The 27,540-nt window shown below is 44.8% G+C and overlaps 2 protein-coding genes and 2 pseudogenes across 5 annotated transcripts; all 4 read right to left on the reverse strand.

Moving 5' to 3' along the window:
* Positions 1 to 1,736: 1,736 nt before the first annotated feature.
* LOC4335158 (UDP-glucosyltransferase UGT13248-like) lies at positions 1,737 to 6,231 on the reverse strand (annotated as a pseudogene).
* A 2,224-nt stretch (positions 6,232 to 8,455) lies between these two features.
* LOC4335159 (UDP-glycosyltransferase 79-like) lies at positions 8,456 to 10,715 on the reverse strand. Its single transcript, XM_066309223.1, has 3 exons — positions 9,961 to 10,715; positions 9,238 to 9,622; positions 8,456 to 9,101 (listed from the first exon to the last, which is right to left on the reverse strand). Exons 1-3 carry the CDS (start codon positions 10,666 to 10,668, stop codon positions 9,076 to 9,078), a joined length of 1,119 nt encoding a protein of 372 aa, XP_066165320.1. The 5' UTR covers positions 10,669 to 10,715; the 3' UTR covers positions 8,456 to 9,075.
* Positions 10,716 to 16,908: 6,193 nt separating this feature from the next.
* LOC4335160 (uncharacterized) lies at positions 16,909 to 23,724 on the reverse strand. Of its 4 annotated transcripts, XM_066309943.1 has the most exons (5): positions 23,216 to 23,724; positions 21,488 to 22,839; positions 21,184 to 21,390; positions 19,667 to 19,809; positions 16,909 to 17,273 (listed from the first exon to the last, which is right to left on the reverse strand). In XM_066309943.1, exons 2-3 carry the CDS (start codon positions 22,721 to 22,723, stop codon positions 21,301 to 21,303), a joined length of 1,326 nt encoding a protein of 441 aa, XP_066166040.1. In that variant the 5' UTR covers positions 22,724 to 22,839; positions 23,216 to 23,724; the 3' UTR covers positions 16,909 to 17,273; positions 19,667 to 19,809; positions 21,184 to 21,300. The 4 variants fall into 4 exon arrangements, with proteins under 4 accessions (XP_066166040.1, XP_015636665.1, XP_066166039.1 ...); XM_015781179.3 differs by lacking the exon at positions 19,667 to 19,809; XM_066309942.1 differs by having other exon boundaries at positions 21,184 to 22,839.
* Positions 19,874 to 21,177, reverse strand: LOC136356262 (uncharacterized; annotated as a pseudogene).
* Positions 23,725 to 27,540: the final 3,816 nt, after the last annotated feature.

Raw genomic sequence — 27,540 nt, forward strand, 5'->3', positions numbered from 1 at the left:
GGTTGGTGTGTGTGTTTGAAACGGATAAGTAGGAGTGGCGCACAAGATTGCTTTGGCTGTGTTTAGATCCAAAGTTTAGACCCAAACTTCAGTCATTTTTCATCACATCAATATGTCATACACATACAACTTTTCAGTCACATCATCTCTAATTACAACCAAAATCTAAACTTTGCGCTGAACTAAACACAGCCGTATGGGTCAAAATTTGCGGTGGATTGTTTAAGGGAATCAGGGATGTGTCGGCCCAGGACAGCGCACCTGGCATGAAACAGGAATTGGACTTGATTTGCAAGTAAAGGTAATGTTGCACGTGTTGTATCACACTTTTGTTTTTGGCTCACTACAAAAACCGTGGATGTAGACACGCATCCAGTGATGAAAACGGTTGGAAATTAAAACCCTTTACTATTTTCATTTCCATTTTTTTTTTCAAAAACGGAATCGAAATTAGACCAAAAAGGGTAACAATATCGGTGGTGTAGGTATATCGGAAATGTTACTGTCGAAACGGAATCTATTATTATTGGTCAAAAGTTGAAAATTCATATAAAAACAAGAGAGAGTGGCATAATTACACATTTAACTATGCATGAAGATAACTCTATAACTTCATTCTTGCATCATCACACTTCACATAACACCATTATATGATGATTAATAATATGATAAAGTTCGACGAACAATATAAACAAAGTTCAACGATACTTCAACATCGATCCAAATCAATGTAGTCGATAAATTTCTACATATTACTCACATATTCAATGATAAAACAGACTTCTCCACACCTATTAAACAAAGTAATGGCCAATTCGGCAACATTATAGAAAAGATCCAAATCAAAATTCAGAAATATAAAGGGAATGAAGAAAATTCAAGACATAGAAAGCATCGACTAAATATTTAGGGGTGTCAAAGAAATTTCACCAGGTTCCTTTCTCTTTCCCCTTCCCCTGCAGTCACGGGCTCACAGCGCCCCCCCCTTCCACTCTGCTTCCTTTGGCAGAGCACAGAGACAGAACAATGCGATCATGCTACACATGTTAATCTAAACAATACAAATTTTGTGCTATAGAACTCACGGAATTGCATACAGAAAATGTTCGAGCCTATAGGTATATATTTCAGAAGATTGTAGTGGGAACGATTTTCTTCCGTCGAGGAAAAATTCCCTGTTTCTTGAATTATTACCTAAGTTTTGAAAATATTGATAAATATAAATTAATATGTGATATATCACTATGCAAATACGAATTTAGGTAACAAAAAACATAAAACCAACATAATATGAAGGTACGTATACAAGTTCTAGTTTAATTTGTTATTTTTATAACTTGTGGAAGTCGAATTTGACATAACAAGCTTTATGGAACGATATATTTTATATTAATCTACCTTTTTATTTTTAAAAATTTTAAACTATTTAAGTGACATACAAGAAAACGAGGTGATATCTCCTAGACAGATAAAAATCCATCTCCGATTGAGTTTTAATTTTCCGTAGAATTCACAAACCATCTGTAGACTGGTGATTTCTCTGGTAGGATTATTCTCGTTTAATTACTTTATATTTTTATATTTTTAGTGGTCTTTGGGAAGGGAAAATTTGTCTCATACCACCAAATTTCCACTCATTTACTTTTATACTACCAAAATCTTTGTAGACACATTAAGGGCCTGTTCACTTTGATGCATTTTTAAACATACCATTTTTTTTGCAAAGTTAAAAAAAATGTCTACGTTTAGTTTATTGCCAAATTAGGTCAATACATAAAAAATCCCGCCAAAATTTTAGCGATATTGTCATCTTGCCAAAATTTTGACATTGCCAAAACTTGGTAAGGTTTATTTTGGCTATAATCTGAACAGGCCCTAAAACTAACTCTTTTCTGCTATTTACTTTTTTTTTTTGCGTACTAGTGTTACAAGATCCTTACATGAAGAAACTAGATGTATACAAAGCTATACTAATTTGATAAATATTTTGCTACAAATTCAGCAATGTTCTTGTCTGAGCTCCCGCCTACTTGTGCTGCTTCCTTGGCTTTTTGCATCCACTTAGCTGCATTCCTCTTGTACTCCGCTGCCCTCTCCCCATCCATCACTTTCTTGATGGATATCTCCACCTCCTCCTCCGTGACAAAGCCTTTCTCATCTAGTCGTGCCCTCACACCAATCTCCCATGCGGTTTCCACGTACTTCGCTATAGTCGGTTGGTCCGCTGACTGAGGCATCGCTACCATAGGCACCGCCGTAGCAATTGCTTCCATCGTGGAGTTCTATCCACAGTGTGTCAAGAAACAACCTGCACAGAAAAATAATTGTGTGGCAGAAGTTTAATCAAATATTGCAAACATAATACAACTATTTTTAAATATATGATCCTATCAACTTTTCGATATAAGTTTAATGATTTATCTTATTTAGAAATATTGCATAAATATAAAAAAATGTAAGTTACCATTAGAGGATAAGTCATAATAAAATAAATAATACTCCCTTCGTCCATAAATATTTAACGCCGTTGACTTTTTTAAACATGTTTGACCATTCGTCTTATTAAAAAATTAAATAATTATTAATTCTTTTTCTATCGTTTGATTTATTGTTAAATATACTTTTATGTATACATATAGTTTTATATATTTCATAAAAGTTTTTGAATAACACGAACGGTCAAACATATTTAAAAAAGTCAAATGCGTCAAATATTTATGGACGGATGGAGTACTTTTACCAGTGTTTGTATATTCAAAATAGAGAAAGTATTAACTCGACCCTATTTCTAACTCAAGATTTGTCGTAGAGTACCAATTAACACTGCAAGGTGTGGTAACTTTACTTATTACTCCCTCTGTTTCATATTATAAGACTTTCTAGCATTGTCGACATTTATATAGATGTTAATGAATCTAAACATACATATATATATATATATATGAATGTGGATAATGTTAGAAAGTTTTATAATATAAAACGGAGGAAGTACATCATTAAAAAAAACATTTTTATCTTTGTAATTGACATTTTAATTAGCAATTCATACCTGTTGCCTTATGTTTCAGGACCTCAAGCTGGGGACACCAGGACACAATTAACCCCTTCTCCTTGTACTTTTCTCGGAGCTCTTTAGACAACTTGTGCGCCTCGCTCGACCTCACCACCCAGAGGAATGGCTTGCCGGAATTGCAGAGGCCATTGCCGAGCTCCTCGAGCTCGGCGCCGTCGAGGGAGTAGACCGTGCCATAGGAGGCAAGAACAACCGAGCAGGGTGCCTGCTTATCCAGCCATTCCATGCACGGCGCATCACCGGTGAAGATGTCGATGCCGTGGTTCTTGTTCGCCGGCAGCCGGCCGTCGTCGAGGAAGAACGACGGCAACATCGGGCCGACGGTCTTGGCGCGCCATGTCGACTCCATGTGCTCGGCCTCAATCGGCTCGAGGTCGTTGAACGAGTTGACGAACACGTCGTCGGCGTCGAGCAGGTCCTCGAATTGGCGGATCGATGTTAGAATCTCTCCTCTCTGAATGTTTAAGTACTAATCACTAGCACTAACATAAACACTTGTATTTACTCGGTGGACACAAACACACAAGAACTGAACAAAACACACAGGCTTTTGGTTGATGTGGCTAATCACAGCTCACACCATTTTCTTCATTACATAGACTTAAGTACATGCAAAAGATAAGGATCAGCCAACTAATTTGGTCTTGACTCACGCCTTACTCCAACGTGCAGATGCCATGCAACAAGGTAACTAGCTAGACCTATTCTTCCGCCACAAAATCACTTCGTGGCCTTATCTGCACGTTTACCTTGTTGCATGGCATCTGCACGTTGGAGTAAGGCGTGAGTCAAGGCCAAATTAGTTGGCTGATCCTTATCTTTTGCATGTACTTAAGTCTATGTAATGAAGAAAATGGTGTGAGCTGTGATTAGCCACATCAACCAAAAGCCTGTGTGTTTTGTTCAGTTCTTGTGTGTTTGTGTCCACCGAGTAAATACAAGTGTTTATGTTAGTGCTAGTGATTAGTACTTAAACATTCAGAGAGGAGAGATTCTAACAATTGGTATCAGAGCCAATTTATGCCCAAGATCCTGCGCTTCAACAAGATGGCCATCGTCGAGCACTCCGCATCGCGATCGATGAGGGAGGGCATCGTGTCGCTCCCATATCCAGTGCTCACCTCCACCAACTACTCCACCTGGGCGATCAAGATGGAGGCTAACATGGAGGCGCAAGGCATCTGGGATGCCATCGAGCCCGCGGCCGATGAGGCCGTGGACATTAAGAAGGACAAGCAGGCACGTAAGTGTCTCTTCGGGGCCGTCCCCGAAGACGTGTTGCAGCAGATCGCGAAGAAGAAGACTGCCAAGGAGGTCTGGGAAAGCCTCAAGACGAGGTTCCTTGGCGTTGAGCGTGTGAAGAAGGCGCGAGTGCAAACCTTGAAGAGCGATTTCAAGGCATTGCACATGAAGGACACCGAGTCAATCGACGAGTTTGCCGGCAAAATCAGTGGCCTGGCAAACAAGTTGAGCGATCTTGGTGTAACCATGGACGATGATGAGCAAGTCAAGAAACTACTCGATTCTGTGCCAGATAAGTTTCTGCATGTCATCGCTGCAATTGAGCAGTTCTCTGACTTGGACAGCATGCCATTTGATGAGGCAATTGGTCGCCTCAAGGCATACGAGGAAAGGATACGCAAGCGTGATGACAAGAATGGCGAGCATCTACTTTTCACGTCCGGCGACACAAGCGGTGGCCGCAGCCGCGTCAAGAAGCCGGACAGGTCCAAGACAATGTGCTACTACTGTCAAGAACTTGGACACTTTGCGTATGAGTGCCCTGAGAAAAAGAAGAAGAAGGAGATAGCGCTCCTTGCCGCAGCGTCAAGTGATGAGGAGCCAACTCTTCTCTGAATGAAGCATGCCAAGATTAGGGGGGTAAATGTTAGCAATAATCTTGTCTTTAGAGTGTATGCATTTGGTTTGTATAGGTTTTGCACAAGGTAGTAGTGTGTGGCAGCAAAGGATCCGAGCCAGTACGTGTGAAACGTGCTTGCTGTGAGCTGTGCGATGCGGCCGGACGAACGTGCCGATATCTACGATGTGTAAAGGCTGTTGCATTAGCATGTAGAACTAGTGATTAGCGGCTGCATGCAAGCATTTAGTTGGATGTGTTAAGATGCATGCAGAGCTGCAGCTCAAGCTGGAAGGCCACGAAGTGATTTTGTGGCGGAAGAATAGGTCTAGCTAGTTACCTTGTTGCATGGCATCTGCACGTTGGAGTAAGGCGTGAGTCAAGGCCAAATTAGTTGGCTGATCCTTATCTTTTGCATGTACTTGAGTCTATGTAATGAAGAAAATGGTGTGAGCTGTGATTAGCCACATCAACCAAAAGCCTGTGTGTTTTGTTCAGTTCTTGTGTGTTTGTGTCCACCGAGTAAATACAAGTGTTTATGTTAGTGCTAGTGATTAGTACTTAAACATTCAGAGAGGAGAGATTCTAACAATCGAGATGTCGAGGTATTTCGGGTACAGCTCCGGCGCCGCCACGAACGGCGGCAAGTCCGCCGTCGCGAGGTCGACGCTGAGCACCCCTCGCCGCCGGAGGTCGCCCCCGTCCTCCATCGGCAGCGGAACGCGGCCGGCCCACACCTCGCCGTAGATCGCGTCCACCGCGCACGGCTGCGACAGGAACGCCGCCGTGGGGACGCCGGCGGCGCGCGCCACGCGCGGCACCCACGCCATGTGGGGGTCGTAGACGAGCACGGTCGCGGCCCTCCCCGCGCGCGCCTTGGCGTCGATGACCCGCGCCAGCGTCTCCGACCCGACGGCCTCGAGGCGGCGGCAGTACTCGACGGGGTCGGGGCAGGAGGCCATGCCGCCGGCGTCGAAGCCGTCGGAGAAGGCGGCGACGCGGAAGGGGTCGCCGGGAGGCGGGCTCCTGGAGAGCACGTAGCGGGTGGCGACGAGGGTGGGGCGGAGGCCGTGGTAGGCGAGGCGGCGGCCGAACTGGAGCATCGGGTTCATGTGGCCCTGCGCCGGCAACGGCACGAGCAGGACGTGGGCGGTGGCGCCACCGTGTTGATCATTCATGCTCGCCATGGGTTCGAATCACTTGGTGATTTGACTTGGAGGTAGCAAGCTCGCTCGCGGCGACGATGAGCTTTATACTAGGTGTTTGAAGGGTTGAGAGGCAGAGTGGCGCGCAAGTTAATTTTGGTTGTGCTGGCGCGCTTGACGACGACAAGTTTGTAGGCGAAATGGAGACTCGCTTTGTCCAGGGACTATGACTATCACAGCCTCACAGAATGGATAGGTGTTCGCGTGGTCGAAGAGAAGTTGCTCACCGAGATTCCTGCCCTTGAAGTCCTTCTGTCAAACAAAACAATTGCTCTTAGAGGTGTGCTTGGGCCGACTAGTAGACAATCTCTATCTCTATCTCTATTATAAAAATAGAAGATGTTTTTGTCGGTATTTTGGTATGTTATCCATATAAGAGTCAGTTTTTAAGTTCGTTTGCTTTTGAAAATACATATCTGTATTTGAGTCAGTTTCTAATATCATTCACTTTTGGTAATACAGAATGAATCATATAAGAAATCTGTTTAAAAAAAATCGCATGCTAACTTGAGACGATCGGACTCTTAACTGCAGTTCATGATTTTCTATATATATATATATATATATATATATATATATATATATATATATATATATATATATATATATATATATATATATATATATATAAGCGAACTCTCACAGTGAATTTCATCTTAACTAAACCATATAACAATAATAAGATTAAAATATACTTCACTCGTTGCAACGCACGGGTATTTTTTGTTGCTCTAACTAAAAAGCCAGAAAGCATGTTTGGGGTTTTGTGCAGCTGCACCCCTTCTCCGAAACTCCATCTATCTACTATATGATTAAAACAGCCTAGAAAGAAGGTAACACATTTGTTTTGGAAAACAACTAGGGGTTATCCATCATTGGCATGACATTAGCATTTCATCAAGAAACGACCTGCACACAGCACTGACCGGCCCTTTATTATCAGTCATAACTGGCATTAATGGCAAGTCATACTCACTTTGAAAACAAATGTAAATAAATACCAATACGATAAATTCACCATTTAACAAATCATACGCATTCAAAAATCAACAGTGCCTCCATATGTTGAGAACAATCAAGCTAAGAAAAGGAACAGACAAATTAAAAGTTGTGCACAGGGACAATAACAATAAGCAAAAAAGAGAACATAAGACAATCTAACTTGTGCAACAGTGAGGTCTGGTGCCTCAAGCTTGCGGTGGAGATGAGGGTTGGAACGGCTGAATCTAGATCCACCACCGAAGGATCCAACCTCTATAAGCTCACAACGAGGCGGTCGGCGCAATCTCTGCCCTGAGTTCCCGAGTCTTCGTGAGCTCCTAACATAGTCATCGACTACAAAGCTACCAGATCTGCCATCGCTCTCCCTCCTTAGCTAGATCCGCTACCAGCAAATCCAAGGCTTGGCCATCACTCCTAGTCTCTGAGTCACCGTTGTCGTCGTCTTCCCATTCCCAAGCCACCACCATTGTTCCTGCAAATCAAGCACTCCAACTCCATCGATCTCCTCCCCTAAATCTCTCCCGTGCAACGAAGGAAGCGCTACAAGGACCAAATCTGGTTGCAACCCTGCCAGATCCGGTCCTTGCACTGCCTCCTCCCCTGCGTCGAGGAGGATGGAGGAGCAACAGAGAGGAATCATGCGGCGATGTTTGGGAGAGCCGAAAGGAGGTACGTAGTAGTAGTGGGAAGGGGAGTGGGGGAGGGGGCATATCGGTGAGCAAACGGGCACATCAATGAATGCGGAGAGAGAGAGAGGAGAGGTGCGTCTGCGTGTGAAAGGAGAAGGAGCGATAGCTTCTAGGCAAGAGCCAAGCTTGGACTTATGTATACACGCGTTCTGACTTGACTGGCTGGACTGCTTTAATTTTGCCATATGGTTTCAAAACCAACAAGTACCACTACCGGTTTTTACCGTTAATAGATAGTAATATTTACTATCAGTTCATTAATAAACCGCCTGGAATAGTATCGTTATATTAAACTGAGAATGATATTAATTTCAGTAACAGTTTTAAATAAACCGGTAGTGCTCTGGTTGATGGTTTTGTGCGATAGGGAAGTTATAGAAGATTGAAGTCTCATCCTTTTTAACCATATTATTTACTTGAGTTTTTCATTGCGCTTTATTTTTTTGCTTTATATACTATAGAAACTTGTAATTAATAAGAGAGATATATTGTTGTAATGCCGAATTTTAGTAGAAAGAATTAAGAGGAGAGGATAAATAACAGTTTTTCCGGTATCAGAGGAAATTGATGCATGCACATATATATGTTCTGTAATTTGGTAAGCAAGCTATGTCCGGTACTCTCAAAGTATATAAAGCTTACATAATTCATTTGTTGTCCTGATATCTCTAAGGTAGCTTGTTGCCCTCGACGAGGACATAAGCTAACGACACTTCAGTTATGAAATAAAAATTGTAAGTAGTATAAATTACCATTTTACACACACTGTAAACTTAATTTACTTCTGCTCTTAATTTACTTCTGCTGACTCGTGGAAAACATCAGCAGTTCAGCACCTTGACCTCCATGAACTTCTCTGGGAAGAAAAAACAATTGTATTCAGAACTAGAATATCTCTGATATATAGCTGGGTGCTTGAGATTTCAGCAATAATTTTTGTCAATTTGAATACTTCGCAGCAAATTCAGCAATATTCTTGTCAGAGCTCCCTCCTTCCTGCATTGACTCCTTAGCTTTCTTCATCAACCTTGCAGCATTCCTCCTGTAGTCCTCCTTCCTGTCACCATCCATCACCTCCCGGATGCATCTCTCTACCTCTTCCCTTTGTAAGCTGCCGCTCTTGTCCAGCTGCACTCGCACGCCCGTGCCCCACAAGCTCTCCACATACTTTGAAATGGTTGGTTGGTCAGCCCAATGTGGCATTGCCACAAGCGGTATGCCATTAACAATTGCCTCCAATGTCGAGTTTCATCCACAGTGCGATAAGAAACAACCTATAGATGCCATATTTGGTGCCAATTAAAAAAAACTTGCATTTAGTTATTGTTGTCTACTACTTATTCACTAGTCTTCTATATACTTTTTGTTATCAAGATTAATATAATTTGAGTTCTTGGTTAGTTCCAATACCTGTGGCCTTGTGAGCAAGCACCTCCAGCTGGGGGCAAAAAGGAACAATTAGTCCTCTCTTCTCACACTTTTTTCGGAGTTGGACAGATAACTTGTGCTCCTCATTGGACCTGACAACCCAAAGGAATGGCTTGCCGGAGTTGCAAAGGCCATTGCCGAGCTCCTCCAGCTTGGCTACGTCGAAGGTGGAGATTGTCCCATACGACACAAGGACGACAGAGCGAGGAGGTTGCTTGTCCAGCCATTCCATGCATGGCACGGTGCTCCTGAAGAGATTGAACCCGTATGCCGTGTTCGACCGCAGCCGGCCGTCGTCGAGGTAGAACGACGGCAACAACGGGCCGACCGTCTTCCCACGCCATGTCGACTCCATGTATGCTGCCTCCTGCTCATATTTCGCAAGCAAAATGTGTAACAATTTGCAATGCAATGATCCTCTTTGGTAATACCTCCGTTTCATATTATTATAAGTTGTTTAACTTTATTCTAGTCAGATTTATTTAAGTTTGCTTAAGCTTATAAAAAAATAATAGTACTTTCAACACAAAACAAACATATTGTCAAAATATATTTATTATTAGATTTAATGAAACTAATTTGATATCTTATAGCTAATTTTTGTATAAACTATGTTAAATTTAAAAAAGTTTGAGTCAAACGACTCGTAATATGAAACGGAGAGGTATGTTGCAATGTAAGCTGGACGGAAGCACACTTAATTACCTTTGGCTCGAGGTCAGTGAAGGAGTTGACGAGAATGTCGTCATCGTCCTCCAGTCCGGCGAACTGCTCGACCGATTGCTCACAGAAGGCTGGGGTCAACTCTGGCGCCGCGACGAACGGCGGCACATCGTCGGGCCCCAGCTCGACGCCGAGCACACCCCGCGCGTACAGACCGCTCGCGTCCGTCGGCGTCACCGGCAGCGCCAGCCGCCGCGCGCACACCTCCCCGTAGATGAGGTCGACGGCGCACGGCTGCGACAGGAACGCAACGGTGGCCACGCCGGCGGCGCGCGCCACGCGGCGCGCCCACGGCAGGTGCGGGTCGTACACCAGCACGCGCGCCGGCCGCCCCGCGCGCGCCTCGGAGAGGAGGAGCTCCGCCAGCGTCGGCGACCCGTGAGCCTCCAGGGTGCGGAGGTACTCCCCGGGGTCCGGGAGCGCGGCCATGCCGCTGGCGTCGTCGAAGCCGTCGGAGATGGCGGCCACGCGGAAGGGGTCCCCCGGTGGCGGCGTGGTGGAGAGCACGTACTGCGTGGTGACGAGGGTGGGGCGGAGGCCGTGGTACGCGAGGCGGCGCCCGAACTGGAGCATCGGGTTGGTGTGGCCCTGCGCCGCCGGGAACGGCAACAGGAGCACTTGCCCGCCGTTGTTGTTGTCCTCGATGTTCGAGGTGGTGGCGCTCGCCGCCGGTGTGCTCATGCTCCCCATGATCTTGTTTGGTTTGTGGTACTGGTATGCGGCGGCCCGCGGCTGCTGTGTGTGTTTTGAGTCAGAAGGATTATTAATAGGAGTGCAGTGGAGTGACGGCCAAGATTGCTTCCTGCACGGTCCAAATTTGCGGTGTACACTCTTTCAGGGGTGTCGGGAGCCTTGATTAGCAAGTAAAGGGTAATGTTGCACGTGTTGTATCACAAGGTTTGTTTTCTTTTTTACAGAAACCGCAGATCGATGTAGTCAGACATACCACTATGCATATGCACACCAGTGTACACGCTCGTTTTTTTTGAACGTCTCGTACTGACAGTGCCAAGTTCGTATTGATAAAGTAGAAAAAAATTACAAGATTACAACCTTGAGAGGTCATAACCAGTTAAAAAAATATATCACCACCCACACACCGACAACTCTAATACACAAACCCGGGGGAGGCGCTAGTACCGACCGGCCGCCGCTAAGCGTGACCGACCGCCACTAGACCAACAAAGGAACTACAGCCGAGATCGTCCAAAACCTAACCCTTAGAAGCGACATGAAATCCCGCTCTATCCACATCTTTGGGATTGAGGGAGAGAGGGTGAGAGAGAAGAATAAAACCGCTCTCCCCCTAGGCCCTCCGATTTAGCCAACTTGCATAAGCTAGATCGCCGACATAAGAGGACGTTAATCTAGAGCAAGCTTGCGCCACTTGTTTGGGAGGTTTTGGCAAAAGGTTGCCTAGACAACATTTCCAAGGAGAGAAGCGACGGAAGCACTGCCATCGCCGCCCGTCAAGGTCTCAAAGAGAACCGAGACTAGGCTTTCACCCGGCCGACCCGCTAGAGGGATGAGACGGCACGACAACGCCCTCAGAAGGGGGAGTGACGCTCGAAACGCCACCGTTGCCGGCCCGACCAAGGCCTGGCTGGGTTTTCACTGGCCGTCCGCCGCCTGCCTATCCACCGCTGACACATCATTACTCCACCACCATCTAAACCTCTTCCAGTGCGTGGGCACCACTGCATTGGCGCCCCCCCCCCACACACACACACCTCTCGCCGTGTCGCCACCGGTCGTGCCTCAACGTGATGCACCAGCATGCACCTCGCCGGCCTATGCCGACCACACCTTCCACTGCGCCGGCCGCATCTCCCCGCGTCGCGCTGGCCTCCGCTGCCGGCAGCTATTGGTATTTCTTACGACCACAGATAAATCCACAAGTGCACGGAATACCGCCGTAGCACTTCACCTCCGAGTGACCTCAAAAGGATATCGAACTCAGGGAACATGTGTAATCTCCTGAAGACTAAGTCCATCCAAGGACAACAACAATTGGTAGACTAGCTAGGCTAGAGAGGGCTTTCAATGTGTTTTAGTTATCTAAGCTAAATTAAAGGTAATTTTCTATCTGCTGCTTTGGGCACTGACCCTACTGGTCTGCCAGCGTGGTTCTGGCTATAGCTCTATAATGTACCCGAATGTGAAGGATTATTAGGACGGAATTCAGAGCTGTCACCACCTGTCGTCTACCTCTAACAAATCTATGGGATACACAACAAACAAATGTAATATGTAACCTAGACACCACACCTAAGTTATTAATTACTACTCTAATCCTAGTACTAGAGCACTTAGTACGAATACTAAACAATGAACCCGCAAGATGGAAATCTATCTTACTTAGACTAAGTAATTAAATAACATAAGAAAAAATCTTGAATGCTTACTTTATAGAAGATGTTTCTCCGAACTCGGAGCAGAGTGTACCGACAGCTCCAATACTCCTCCAGAATTCCTCCTAGAAACCTACACTCGTCAAGGTAGAAGTCAGAGAGATTGCCAAACTTTCAAGCACTCCTCCAGAGCTTCCACTCACTATCTAACTATTTTCTAATGTGTAAAAGATATAATAGAACCTCTTGTAATTCAGCTCAAAGTTGTGTGCCTTGGAAGTGAGATGAGCTCATCCTTTTATAGGCTCCATATGACAGTTAAAGCCATGGGAAATGTCCAAAATACCCTCCAACCGTCATTGAGGAGTAATTAGGGACGTACATGTGGAAAATGGCGATCAACGGCGCCAGGATGGGTTCGGCCGAACTGGTGGTTCGTCCGAACCCAAAAGCCCACCTCCTAGCCTCTCCTTCAGCTGGGAGGTTGCTTAATGGGCCCCCAACATCATGTATTATAATTTGGCTTAATTCTAAGTAGCTTTGATTGGCCCTCCAATCCGTGTAATCGCGTTGTGATTGTCCGGAGGTGTATTTTGTCGCTTGACGGGTGGTTTTCATCCATAAAATACCTGCTTACACCTATTTCACCAACACTGGTGGAAATTATTAGTAATAATCCCTACCACTAAGTTGGATACCATATTTTATTTCATTATATACAGGCATTGACGGTTAGATATTATGATTCAAGTATTGTCAACAGCAGCCAACCCTCCGTGCGCTTCCTTGCACCTCCGCTGCCGGCAGCTAGCCACGCCTCGCTGGCCTCCGTACCGACTGCGCCTCACTGGCCTCCTCCGCTGTCAGCTGCACCTCCACACGCACACCGTGCCGCGCCTCCGCACGCGCACTGTGCTGCCCTCCATCACCGTCGACGCCGCGCCATCGCTAGCGAATCCAGCTGCCGGCCTCATGCCAGTGCCACTGGTGCGCTGTCTCAGACCAGATCCGGCGCGATCGGTGCTAGATCCGAGCGCCCCGCTGTCGGATCCAAAGTCTCCGCTACCACCGCCGTCGCTCCACCACCACCCTCGCCGATGTCGCCATTCCCGCCGCCATCAAGGCTCCCGTCGCTGTCGAGACCTCGCTGTCCAATTGCCGAGACTCTGCCATTGCCATCACCATCTCCGCCGCTGTTGCTGACGCCGTCCCCACCGCCGGCAGACACCCCGCCAGATCTGGCCAGAGCGGCACAGATATGGCGGCGGCCGCCGCCGCCACCCTGGGTGACTCCCCTGGCTGCCTGAGCAGGCTGGCGAGAAGCCCCACCACTGCCTTCCTTGCGGCCATGTGGCTTTGCCGGCGACCGCTCGGGTGGCGGCGAGGCAGAGGAGGAAGAAGGGGGGAGAGGTGGCGGCAGGGTCTTCGCCTCCCGAGCCGCCCCTGGGGTAGGGTGACGCGAGAGAGAGTGTACACACTCATAAGTATTCTTGTTAAACACATGGTTAATGTCAGTTATAATTTGGTACTCTCTTTTTTATTTTGGCTCATGAGCCAGCAGCTTATAAGACAAAAATACTAAAACCCAAACAAACAAACAACATTTTGGTTGATTATATTTAAAGCTATAAAGCACTCCTACACTATTAAAATCAACAGTCATATTTGTGTAGCTTTTCATATGTCAATTATAGATGTGCCCTATTTTTTTGGCTCATGAGCTAAACGAAAAAGTTTAAGCCCCACCAAATGGTCAGCTTGTTCGTTGCACTTGTTTTAGCCATATTAAGCCAAAATAAAATCTTGGTTCAAGCAGTTCTTTTAATTTGTGAATTAGACATAGGACTTCACCTTAAACTCGAGAATTACTAGTAATGTGTCCGTGCTAACGCTACGTATCACGGCACATGGTTCGATATCAAGTATCTAATATGATAAATTTAATATTTAGGAAAAAAGAACTACGGAGAGAGTTATTATATTGTTGCTAATTGTTAACCGTGCAATTTGGTAAGCCCGGAGTATACATCGGCTTAGAGTCAGCATCGGCTTCGAAATCCTGAGATTAGCCGATGAGAGTTGTCAAGTCGTCAGTTGTCGGATTCTTGCTATGTTCGGTTAAGGAAATTGATCTACTAAAGGAAGCTTATCTAGAAGAGACCGAGTTCAAAGAGAATGCGGCATGGCAAGTTATATATTAATTAGGAATAGTTTGTTAGTTTCCTTTTATCTCTAGGAAAGTGTGTTTAGTGTCCTATAAGGACTTTATCTTTTCTTTTTATCTTTAGGAAAGTTTCTTTCTTATCCGACAAGGACTTATATCAACCCATGGGTATAAATATGTACACCCGGGGTCTATGTAATCTATCTTCATGATCAATACAATTCGGCGCATCGCCACCTTTTACCTTTTCTACTTTATTTTATCGTCTGGCGGGACTTGGCACCTGACGCGGGGCTGCATCGGTGTTCGATCTCCGACTAAGGGGTAAGTCCAATGTTCCGCCGGCCCATGCAATTGTATCGTTTACGTCGGCGTCGTTCAAGGCTGCATCAGTACATTCGACCTCTTGGATTGCTCTGGTTTGGATGATATATTTGCCTACCTATTTATCATATGTCTCTGTTAATCTAGTCTTAGCATATCAATTTAGCTCTATCAGCTGCTTCTCGTTTTAGGGTTTCTGCAGGTATCGACTAAATCGCGTTGCTAGATTAGATTAGCTTAGACATCTACCACCCTGAAAACTCAGTCAACGGCTTGATTGTCTAGATATTATGTTTCTTTTCATACTTAGTGTTGTATCAGTTAAGTTTGATCTACTAAGTCGTGCTTAGAACCATAATCTCTAGCCTGCTTCTTGATTGCCAATAAGGGTTTCATCGGGGTTTTAGCCGGTGAGTTATCTGGACGTTGCATCGGCTCATAAGGAATGCATATACATATAAGTTGGATTTAGCCGATAACAACAAAGGTTTCACTGTTTAATCTAATCTTGTGGATTTCATGACATCGGACCTTCAGCCGATATATGCTTTAACCTTCGGATCGATGCTTATTTATGATATCATTATTTGCCGATTGGTTTATACTGAATTATATTGTTATTTTATTACATCATCATCAGCCGATTGCCTTTATATCATTATCTACATTGGACATATAGCCGATTGCTTAAACCCTATCGCTATCGGCTGGTATCGGGCATCGGCTATTATCGGCTATCGGTTGGAACTACTCCATCGGCTTGTCAGCCAATCGACTGTTTTAATCTACTATTTGCATATCTTGTCAGTTGCAGGATCAAACTGACTGGCACGCCCGCATCTCATCAAGATTTGGACCTGCACAGGAGCTAAGCAGATCTTCTAGGCTGGTATGTTCGATTCTTTCGTCAACACTAATTATATAGCCTCCAAAATATAAAATCACAACTTTTGTATCTTAGGAATACAAACAAAACATATTGCCTACAAATAATACAAACCAAACTTCATATTACAAGGAGAAGCGTTTTGATTATTTTATAAATTATATTAATCACCGAGACAAATTTCACCTAAATGGAAGGATATAATTAGACAGAAATGACCTTGTTGTCTAGCTCAAGTATAATCATAAGTAACAAGAACCCTATCTGAACCAGTCCTCGTGCCTTCGCAAAGCATGTTAGATAGTGCAAAAGCATTTTTTGTCATTCTGCATAATAAATTGAAATTTGTCATTTATGAATTAGTTTATAGAACATGCTGTAAATTTGAACCGTAAATGTATAGAGTATAAGGATATACCAACTATCATGAATTCTTTCAAGTGCATGCAATCCTATAATAAACCAGATATTAAGAGAGTTAGTATTTCATCAAGTATTTGCTACTATGATTATCTTTTAAAAAATAAATTGTTATAAAATGGCAGCAAACCACCAGCAGTACTACTTCATGCTTTGTAAAATTAGAATATACTTGAATCAATTCAGATGCTTCAATGGCTGATGAATTTTTCATGCATAATTCTACTTACTTTCGGTTATGAAGAATATAGATAGCACTTACCATCACCAATTGGCTTGCCATCCCATTTGACAATGGGCAGAAAAGGATCTGACTGTTGCATCCTAGCACACTTCCTTGCTCGTTGGTCATATTAAACACACCGGCATCCACCATCCTGGGTACCAGTGCTGCAGCCACTTACAGTAGCGGATCCAGAAAATTGGTTCGTTGGTGTCATAACGTGTCTATCGGTGTCATAGTATGCTAATTATGCTTAGAACATGATGTTATAGTATATAGATAAACAGTTTTGCTATAGGTTTTGCCGAAAGTCGTCGGTGTCGCCTGACACCGATGATTATACTATAGATCCGCCCTTGGCCACTTAGCCATTTACCTAGTCACCCACAGCGTTGAACGCCAGCACCACCAGATCACCATCGCCCGTGTCGAACACCACGTTCATCATCGGTCCCTCGTCCATATCCCCGGCCTCGATGAGCCACACCAACGCGCACACACCGTGGACCTGTACCAAATGTGAATCTACCTGACCAAATCAAGAACCCACTTTGAGTCTAAATTCAGTACCAACAAGCTCCTGCAGTTGTATTTTTTTAGATAATGGAAATGGATTACATCTCCGGCTTCTGTCATAAGACACACAGCCATAAGTTTAAAAGTAATAAAAAAGGTAAGATAAAAATAAATCAAAACGAGAAATAAGGTGATGGGACAAATCTCCAACTCCCCTTTATTATTGACTAGCGTTAAACCACGTAAAAATTTTTAGCTAGCAATTCTTATGGAACTATGCCACCCATAGTGGAATAAGAGACCCTTGGCTACCGATTCCAAGAGTGTAGCACCATTGCGCATAGTATCCTGCTCCTCATGTGGTAGCATTGTAGACCAAAAGTGGAGCCAGTAGGAAGACATGAAGATAACCTGCATAGGGTTAGATAATTGTTTACCATTAAAAACTTTATCATTGCGACAACGCCAAATTGACCAACATACAGCACTAGCTCCAATTAGAATCATCTTCTTAATGGACCTAGATACCCCTCTAAGCCAATTACCGAAAATGTTTTTGGCGTTACGGGGTGGGGGGATATTAAAAGCAAAAAACACACATCTCCAAACAAACTGAGCGACATGACACTCAAAGAAAAGATGTTGGATTGTCTCTTGTGTATAGCAGAAAGAACAATGTTTGTCTCCCCCCCCCATTTTCTTTTAGCCAGGTTATCTTTCGTTAGAATTACTTTCTTGTGAAGAAACTACATAAAGACCTTGATCTTTAGTGGAACTTTCAAGTCCCATAGAATTCTCTTTTTGATCCGAACATTACAGTTCATGATCGCGGCATACATAGATTTGACGGAAAATTGACCATTCTTATGGAGCGACCATATAAAGCAGTCTTTTTCATTTGACAGAGTTATATTAGCTAGCTTGAGGATCAAATCGTTCCACTCGATTAGCTTTTGGCCAACAATAGCTCTTCTAAAAGAGATATTTAGCGGTGTTGTGCTCATGACCTCTACCACAGTAGACTGTTTCTTTCGAGCCACATTATATAATGTAGGGTACTGATCTTTGAAAGCGCGCGATCCCAACCACGTGTCTTCTCAAAATCTTATGTTTGTCCCATTACCACATCTAAAAGAACCCAACCTAAGAAATTGGTCTTTGACTTTCATTAAACCGGCCCAGAACTAAGAAATACCTATCTTGCTGGACATACCAGAAAGAGGTTTACCCTTTAAGTATTTATTTCGCAAAAGGTCTTGCCATAGGCCTTCACCATTAAACAACTAGAAAAGCCATTTGCTTAATAAGCAGCTATTTTTTATATCAAGGTTATGGACACCTAGTCCACCTTGATCTTTTGGTCGACATATGTTTTCCCACTTAGTCTGTATTTTCTTTTCCGGTCATCATTACTCCAAAAAAAACGTGACCTAAAGTAATCCAGTCTTTGAAGTACACCTCGTGGAATTTCAAAGAAAGATAACATAAACAAGGGAAGGCTCGAAAGAACTGTGTTTAGAAGGGCCAATCTCCCACCATATGACATGTTTTTGCCTTTCCATGTGCTGAGTTTCCTCTCAAATCTATCTTCAACTCATTTCCAATCAACATTCCGGAGTTTTCGATAATGTATAGGAATACCAAGATATCTAAACAGGAAAGATCCAAAATTACAACCAAATAGTTGTCTATATTGATCCTCCACTTCCTTGGCTTTCCCAAAGCAAAAAATCTCACTTTTATGAAAGTTTATTTTCAGCCCTGAGAGTTGTTCGAACACGCATAGGATGGCTTTCATATTTTTGGCCTGTTCAAGATCATGATCTAGAAAAAATATTGTATCATCAGCATATTGTAGAATGGACAAACCATCGTCCACTAAATGTGAAATGACTCCTCTAATTTGACCATCGCATTTAGCTCTCTCAATGAGAACCGCTAACATATCAACCACAATATTGAAAAGTATAGGGACATTGGATCCCCTTGTCGCAGGCCTTTGTGCGTTTGAAAATTATTACCCAAGTCATCATTGACTTTTATATGGACACTTCATCCTTCAACCATTTTAGAAATCCAATGACACCACTGCTGAGAAAATCCCTTCATGCGTAGTGTTTGTTGGAGGAATTGCCATTTGACTTTATCATAAGCCTTTTCAAAATCAATTTTGAAAATAACCCCATCCATATTTTTCTTGTGCAACTCATGAATAGTCTCATGTAAAATCACCACCCCTTCCATTATATTTCTACCGGGTAAAAAAGCCATTTGGGTTGGGCGAATGACTTTGTGAGCCACCGATGTAATCCTATTGGTGCCAACTTTTGTGAAAATTTTGAAGCTGACATTTAAAAGGCAAATTGGCCTATACTGTTGGATTTGTTTTGCATCGGCTCTTTTGGGTAATAAAACAATAATTCCAAAGTTTAAGCTAAAAAGAGGAAGAGTCCCATTATGAAATTCCTTGAACAGAGCCATAAGATCATCCTTGATGACCTCCCAAAAAACTTGATAGAACTCTGTAGGAAAACCATCTGGACCCGGGGCCGAATTATGTTCCATTTCAAAAACTGCTTGTTTGATTTCCTTTTCTGAAAATTCAGCAGTAAGAATGTCATTTTCAAGGTTTGATACCCGTGGGATATTCTGAATCTGTTCCTCCATCAAAGAAACATGATTCACTTCCGTTGACCCAAATAAACCTTTATAATAATTGGTGATGTACTCTTTGAGATTTTTATCACCGGTTATTATAGCCCCATCCTGCTCCAATTGAAAGATCATTTGTTTACGATGCTTACCGTTGGCTAAAAGATGATAGTATTTTGTATTACTATCTCCCTCGAGCAGGTGTTTGGCTTTGGATCGTTGTACCAATATAGCTCTTCCTGTCGTAGCAGCTTTGCCTAGTCATTTTTGGCTTGCTTCAAAGAAGCTAATTCCGCTGTTGAGAGAACTGAAAATTCAGCTTTTTTGTCTAGCACATCAATGAAAGCCAAAAGCTTTAATTTTTCTTTCTTGTATGCGCCACTTGTACTTCGTGCCCAACCACTTAAATGTTGTCTCAAGTGGGCAATCCTATGACTCCAACGCTCCATGGGGGTGTTCCCCTTATTTATGTTGTGCCATTCTTTAGGGACCATTTCATAGAAACCGTCCCGTTGAAGCCAACCTAGTTCAAAGCGGAAGAGAGGTTTCCAAAATGGGCATGTGAACCAGATCTAAGAATAATAGGTGAATGATCTGAAATGGCGTGTGGTAGTGCTTGGCATGTTACCAAAGGGAATTTTTGTTCCCATTCAGTGTTCATTAACACTCTATCCAACTTCTCATAAGTTGGATTTTCAAGGTTATTTGCCCAGGTGAACTGCCTCCCCGATAGATCAATTTCTCTCAAATTGAGACTATTGATCACTTCATTAAAAAGAAAAGGCCAACGGGGATCAAATGAATTATTATTCTTTTCTTCTTGCGACCTGATGATATTAAAGTCTCCTCCTACCAAAAGGGGTTGAGACTCATTACTGCAAGTATGCGCTAATTCTGTTAAGAACTGTTCTTTTAAATCGGGTTGCGCAGCACCATATACTGCCATTAGAACCCATTTAAAACCATCTTCTTTATTTCTAAGTTGAAATTTCACATAGAAATCTCCCTCTGAAATTGAACCGATATCAAAAACGGCTAAATTAACCCCTAAAAGAATGCCCCCGACCTCCCAACAGGAGGTTTCTCATGCCATAAAAAATCTTTTCCACCACATAGGTTTCTAAGATTTGCTGAAGTGAATGACGGTTTTCTGGTCTCAAAGATAGCAATAAAATCCAAGTGATGTTCCTTAACACACTCAGAGATAAATCTGAATTTAGCTGGATCACCGAAACCACAACTATTCCAAAAAATTCCTTTCATTTTTTATGTTTGTTGCGTTTCATTTTTGGCTTAGCCAAAGGTGGACATACCACTTTATTTTTGGCTTTTGTCAAAATTTTCTTTCTTTGAGGTGCGTTGCATGAATCAAAAGACTCGTCAGCGCTACCCTCACTTTCTTCTTGCCAATCACTACATAAGTGCTGGATAGAAGATAATTTTAAAAGCTCATCCTTGTCATTATCTACATTACTAGAAGAACCATTGTAAACAGAAGAACTAGCATGTAGAGCTACAAATCTATCAACTTCAGAAATTTTTGTACCATAAATAGACTCATCTACTTCTATGTCATTTCTACCCAGGGAAACTCCTAGCTTAGAAATATTTGCAAGTAGAGTTTTGTTAGGCAAAGATAGAATTGAACTTGTAGGGTTGAATTTGTTACCTGCTACCACTTCGAGGTTATGAATCTTTTTTAGAAACTCTGCTCGGTTTGCCACCGGTGCATCCCCGTTTGCCATTGCCTTCTGTCATTCACTTTGACGTGTTGGTGTAGGATGAATCAGTCGACGAGAGCGACGTTTAGCTTCTTGAGAGGGACGCTTCCCACCTGCTTCTGCTTGCACCTTTGCTTCAGCGATGATGGTGCGTGCTGCATCAAGTTGTGCCCCATCGGCAGCCAACTCAATTACCGTGTTAACACCTGCAGTCCCGACATCCAAAATCATCGAGTCTTGTGATGTGGTTACCTCTGTCACCTCCTGATTCACCATTGGAGCAGCGTCCATTGTGCCAGTTGACGAGGACGGCAAGACCTGAGTTGCATCGACCGACAAAGTTGGAGCATCGGCAGCCACCAAGCCCACCTTGTCCGACTCGATCTCCTGGGCTGCGTCGTCCATGACAACAGGAGCAGCCAATGACACAGTTACAGCCCCTTCTAGTGTTGATGCTCCCGTCGAAGCCTCCGAGAGAGATGCACAACCTGCCGGTGCCATCTCTCCCGCATCCGTCAATGTCGTTGTAAATTCTTCCTCTGAGATGGCAGCCACACTATCCGGTACAGCCAAAGACAAAGCAGCCACCTCTTCATTTGCCAAGGTCACGTTCTGTCCGGTAGTTGGGATCTGCATTGAGCTCTCTTCTGGAGCCTTGTTCATCACCGTTTCCAAGCTAGAAGCCACGCAAATTGTTGGCAAAACCTCCTCAGCTTGCTGCTCTACTGCAGAATCATCAACAACAGTGAGCAACCCTGCGATCGCTGAAACACAATGTGAATTAAGCTGAGAGTCTGTAACTGAGCCTCCTCTTAATGACATTGAGGATGACGCAGCTTCATTTTTTAGTCGCTTTGGATTCCGATCTTCCATAATGACATCATCATCGTTCCTCTTTTGTTCACTGTCATCACGCTGATCATCTTCGTCTAACTTTTCCTTTCCTTTCGATTCCTCCTCGGGCATTTCTGGTTCAAAGAAAATCTCATACCCATGGTTACGGAACACAATGTACACACTGGGCGGCAAAGTTGCTAAATCATCCACCGCAACCTGCATTCTTACGACCCCGTGTTTCCGAAGATAAACCATATCCACCATCGTTGTATTTCCAATGACAGAACCGACAGCATGAAGGCTAAGAAAGTCCCTAATTTCATATGGAACACCATAGACACGAAACCATGTCTTCTTCAGGACAAACTTTGCCTCAATCTCCTGTTCCCATTTGTTAAATAACAAATCAACACCAAAATCAAAGCTACGGACTCTGCCAACCCTATGCAATCTATCTAATTCAATTGTAGAGGGAAACTGAACAACAAATGTATCCTGTGCCGTCTCCTTTACTTCAAATCTGACGGGAACCAACCGGCGCAGCTCAGTGGTGAGATTATCAATTGAAATGTGACCATTCTCTACGCGAACTGTTGCAGTCTTACTAAACTCCCTTGGTCTTCCTGATACCTTAGCTGGTGTAGGAATCATGAAGAAGCCACCACCCTCTACACCCCAGCCACACAATTGCAGTGGGTTTAGGAGCGAGAAGAAGTGGGCAATTAGAGCATCCCTAGCAGCTCATCCATATTTGATCCTCCAAATACCTATATGGATGGTCATCCAAAAAAGATTCATCATTCATATTCCTTTCAACTCTAACAGATCATCTATATTACATCATCCATATCCCACCCTCCTATATTTTAATAATATCTTCCAACTAACTTTATATTTATATTTTTAAGGGATATATTTTGAACTACTAAATTTTAACTGCATTTTTTATCGCAATAATATTTTGAAATGAGTAAATTTTAACCGATATAGTTTTAATGAATAATTTTTTAATTGATGATGTATTTACATGAATGGACTTCTAATCCACATTAGCGCTAGCGACTGACCTTATCCTCTCGCTTAAAAAAAAGAAAAACAGAAAAGAACGGACCTTCTCTCGCTAAAAAAAAATAAAGACCCTACCTTATCCTCTCGCGGGTGCGTGCGTGCGGCAGACGGAGGGGCGATGCGGGACGGCGCGGGCGGCGCTGCAGGGCAGGGTGGTGCCGAGCTGAACAACGGTGCGGGCTACTGGGCGACGGCGGAAGGTGGCGTCCGCGCGCATGGTGACGACGGCGGCGGCGGAGGATGCAAGCGGCGGCCGCGAGCATGGCGACGGCGGCGGCGGCGGAGGAGGCAAGCAGCGGCCGCGCGCATCGCGAGGGCGCCAGCGGTCAGCCACGGGCAGGGCGACGGCTACAGACGGCGGTGGCGCGGCTCCAGATCTGGTACACCTCTCGATCTCCACTCTCACTCCACCCTCCCTCTCCACCGTCCGCTGACTCACCTTCACCGGCCGGCGACGACGGCGATGGAGGGGAGGTCGCGCTGGAGGTGAGGTCGCGTCGCGGAAAAGTCTGGATGGGGGCGGGAGAGGCGGCTGTTGCAAAATGGCGTGAGGAGAGAAACACTCCATTTTTGCTTCTTCTCTCTCCTAATTTGGCGCATCCGCCCCTTTTGGAGGGCCTGTTAGCGTATCTGCTCGAGCTGATTTTTCCCCTTCTATACGGCAAATGAAGGACGGATGACCGGTTAGAGGAACTGCTGGGGATGCTCTTAGGTGCCAAATGACCTGGGTCTTCACATATGTCACAAATAACTGCATTACAATCAGTAACACGGAAAAAAATTCTCTGCGGCAGTGCCGCACGCCACAACCCGTGCGACACCCCGCAGAATAGCGACGCGTGTTTAATCTCCTGCTGCAGGCCGAGCCCTCTTTGGTTGGTGTCGAGCCGAGTCCATTTCTTCCGCTGCTTATTGGAGTCAAGCTGTCCAGGGCACATGAATAGTTTTTGTATTAGGTCTGTAAGTTTTCGGGTTCCTATGTAAGGGTGGTGTCTTGCCTCTCTTTTTATTTCTGCAATATAGACCAAATGATTTTACATGCTGTATAAATATGATGTAAACGTGCCAACCTAATTTCAACACCAGGTGTGCTTTTAAGTTGTCAATCAACACATGTAATTTTTACTTGTCAGGTTGGGTATAGCGCTAGAATTGGTTTGTATGTTGCAAACTTTCAGGCTTTCATGTTGTTGGTATTCCTATATGGCTATATAGCTCCGCACCTGTACAATTAAAAATTTTCGGAGCTACTACTCTATGCCAATAAAAGACAAACTCTAGCTACGAACCTAGACACAAGCTAGGATTGGACTTTTTTTTTTTTTGAACGGAGGGAGTACTCCTTAAATGTTCCGTGATTTGTTATGTCATCAAAATGTAATTTCTGAGCACCCGAGACATCTTGATAAAGTTTATGTAAAGGATTTATATATTACACTAGAAAAATCTCCAGCATATTATCAGCAACAGTTGCATAAAAAAGCTCTATTGAAAAATGAAATTATTCAGGCTTCATGTGTAGCCAGTAGATGCGGCTCGGTAGCATTTTCAACGAGCTGACAGGTGTGTGGGTGTAGTATACCAGGCATCGGCTCGGCTCCAAAGTTGGGCTCAGGCCGGCTGGGGCTGCAGCGCGCTGATGGACAATGGACACGCGTCGTTATTCTACGCGGTGTTGCATAGGGTGTGGCTTGCGGCACTGCCGCAGAGAATTTCTTTCCCAGTAACACCATGTCCCTTTTCTTTGCACCTGAAGCAGCGAATTTTTTACTTAGCCGCGGTCTCATTTGCTGCCTTAGTAGCCACAACTTCATTCTCCGTTGCGTCTGGGGCAGGAGCAGCTGCGACCGCCGCCACGCCGTGGGCAGCTCCACCAGTGCCAGCGCCACTTGAAGGAACAGCGCTGCTATCTCCTCCAACGGCAGCACGACCCCTCCCCGCTGGATCACCTCTTCCAACGTGGCCGTCAGCATCAGCCCCTGTGGCGTGTACCAGAACCTGTGGCTGCGTGATACGGATTTCGGCCCCTACCGCGAAGACCGCGCCTAGGGCCTCTTCCACGCATGCGGCGTCCACCTCCATCTCCTCTGCCTAGGTTGAAGTGCTGAACACCAGCGGCAGCTTGGTTGGTTCCATCGCCTCCGTCACGCCGGACGAATCTCCCACCGCCGCCAGCCATCACCCCCTCTCGCACAGCCTCAACAAACGAACGACGAAAAGTAGGGTTTTGCGACGGTCAGACCGGCGGCGGCGACAGGTGCGGCGAGCGACTTTGGCGGTCAGACCGGTTGATCTATACCGGTTAGACTGACGGCATCCACACGGTCAGACCGGCAGATTAATCTCGGTCAGACCGACTTCCGTCGAATTCGAGGGTAACTTTTATTTCCGCTAAAAGTTTTCGGTTTTTGGGTATAACAACTATTCACCCTCCCTCTGGTTGGCTTAGTTATTGTGATTCGATTCTACAGCATCGATCTATATCTCTCCATGAGAGCAGATGGGACTTCACGCGAGCAGACGAACGCTCTCCAATCGCCCTTCATCCATTCAGATATATATCCGCAACGATTTGTGTACCGTCACTACTACTAGAAAGATTCTCGCGTGCGGTCAAAACCGGTTTTCGCATGCTGGTGGGCGGCCCGCACGCACCCAGAGATCTGCAAAAATCGCGATTGGAGAGAAAAAACAGAAAATTCTAGGGCGCACCCACACGAGATATGTCGCCTGCACGGAAAAACAAAAATCCAAAAAAAAATAAAATTTCAAAAAATGAAAACCCTTGAATCCAGCGGTGCCGCCGCCGCCGCCTCCTCGTCGTCGTCCGAGGACGCCGCTCCCGCCCTCGTCGTCGTCAGCGGCGGACTCCGCGCCGCCCGCCGCTGGATCCGTGCTCCTCTCTGGCGCACTGCCACGACGCCCCTCCCCTCCACCGGATCTGGGGAGGGAAGGAAGGGGAGTGGAGGGGAGCCTAATCCCTGGGGGGGGAGGGGGGTGAGGGGGCGGCCGGCAGCCGGATCCGTGCGGGGGTTGACCGCCGCCCGCCGGATCCCGCACCTCCACCACCGCCGCCGCCGCCGCTGTCGCCATCGTCTACACCCACCACCGTTGTCAGGAGGAGAGGAGAGGGCGTAGATGAGTGAGGCCGCTATTGTTGACTGATGATTGGGAAGAGGAAAAAAGGAGAGGAGAGAAGAAAAAGAGATAGACAGGAGAGGAGAGAAAGAAGGGAAAAATTAAAGTGGGTCAGAGGGAAAAGAGGGAGTGGATATTTTTGCGTGTGGCCCTCTTAATAGGTCCGCATGCGAAAATTGGCTCATTTTAGCTTAAATGAGCTTATTTTTTCAGACGCGATCAGTTATGATCCGTCTGCAATCTAAATGGGTCCCTGTACAAGGAAAATCATTTTTTTAGTAGTGCGTGATCCTACAGGCTTTAGAGTCAGAACTACCTTGCGACACGAAGACTTCATGATAGGCTCATCGGGAGCACACGCAACCTGAAGACTTCTACAGCTCAGGTGCTGAACTGCTCAGGTACAATTCTATTTTTTTAATCAATCAGGACTCTCGATTTTAGCTTCTACTGTATTATTTTCCAATCAAGATTAGATTATAATTCTGTTCTTCTCTCATCCGAATTCTGAAACGACATGAATCATTACTCGCCCAAGCCATGTATCATATAGATCCATGAGTTTCAAGTTTTAGATTAAATTCACAAATCGAAAAATCCCCTTGCATTCAAGAAGATCTATTGGTGATAGTCCAATGTACAATCTATAAAGGTATCCTATATACCTATACAAATCATCCCCACTACTACAATTCTCTGCTTCCTGGTGCTTCCACATCATCTCTTTCCCCCTATCCGTTCGATCTAATCGAGCGATCAACCGTTGCTCGGATCGACTTAGAGCAAGTATAATAGTGCTGACTAGGTTGGCGATAAGAAACTCCACGTCAGCATATTCCTACGTGGAGGAGAAAAAAAGAGGAAAGAGAGTGAAGCGGGCGATTGCAGAAGCGCCGAGCGTTAGCATGCCGGCGCAGGCATTGCCGCCCTCCCGCAGCAGGTGCGGATGGTAGTTACGCAGTTATTGTTGATCCCGTGTGCATAAATAATTCTGCCTGCTCTCACAAGTGCAACATGCAAAAGATTCTGCTCTCATCCGGCATGCGACACACAGATGGTCACACAAATGAAAGCTAGATTTGATCATACTCACATGCAGTCAATAAATGTATCCAAACTTCTATCCAGACAATGTATAGCCAAACCATTATACCATCCAGCTACTGTGCTGTCTTCAGATGACTTGGACATAATCTACCGCCGGCAGCAAGCTATAGTATTATCCTTGCTCTTATCCACCCGCATGGTCGCACTCGCACCGC

This window comes from Oryza sativa, chromosome 4 (assembly GCF_034140825.1).
Source record: "Oryza sativa Japonica Group chromosome 4, ASM3414082v1".
Lineage (NCBI taxonomy): Eukaryota > Viridiplantae > Streptophyta > Magnoliopsida > Poales > Poaceae > Oryza > Oryza sativa.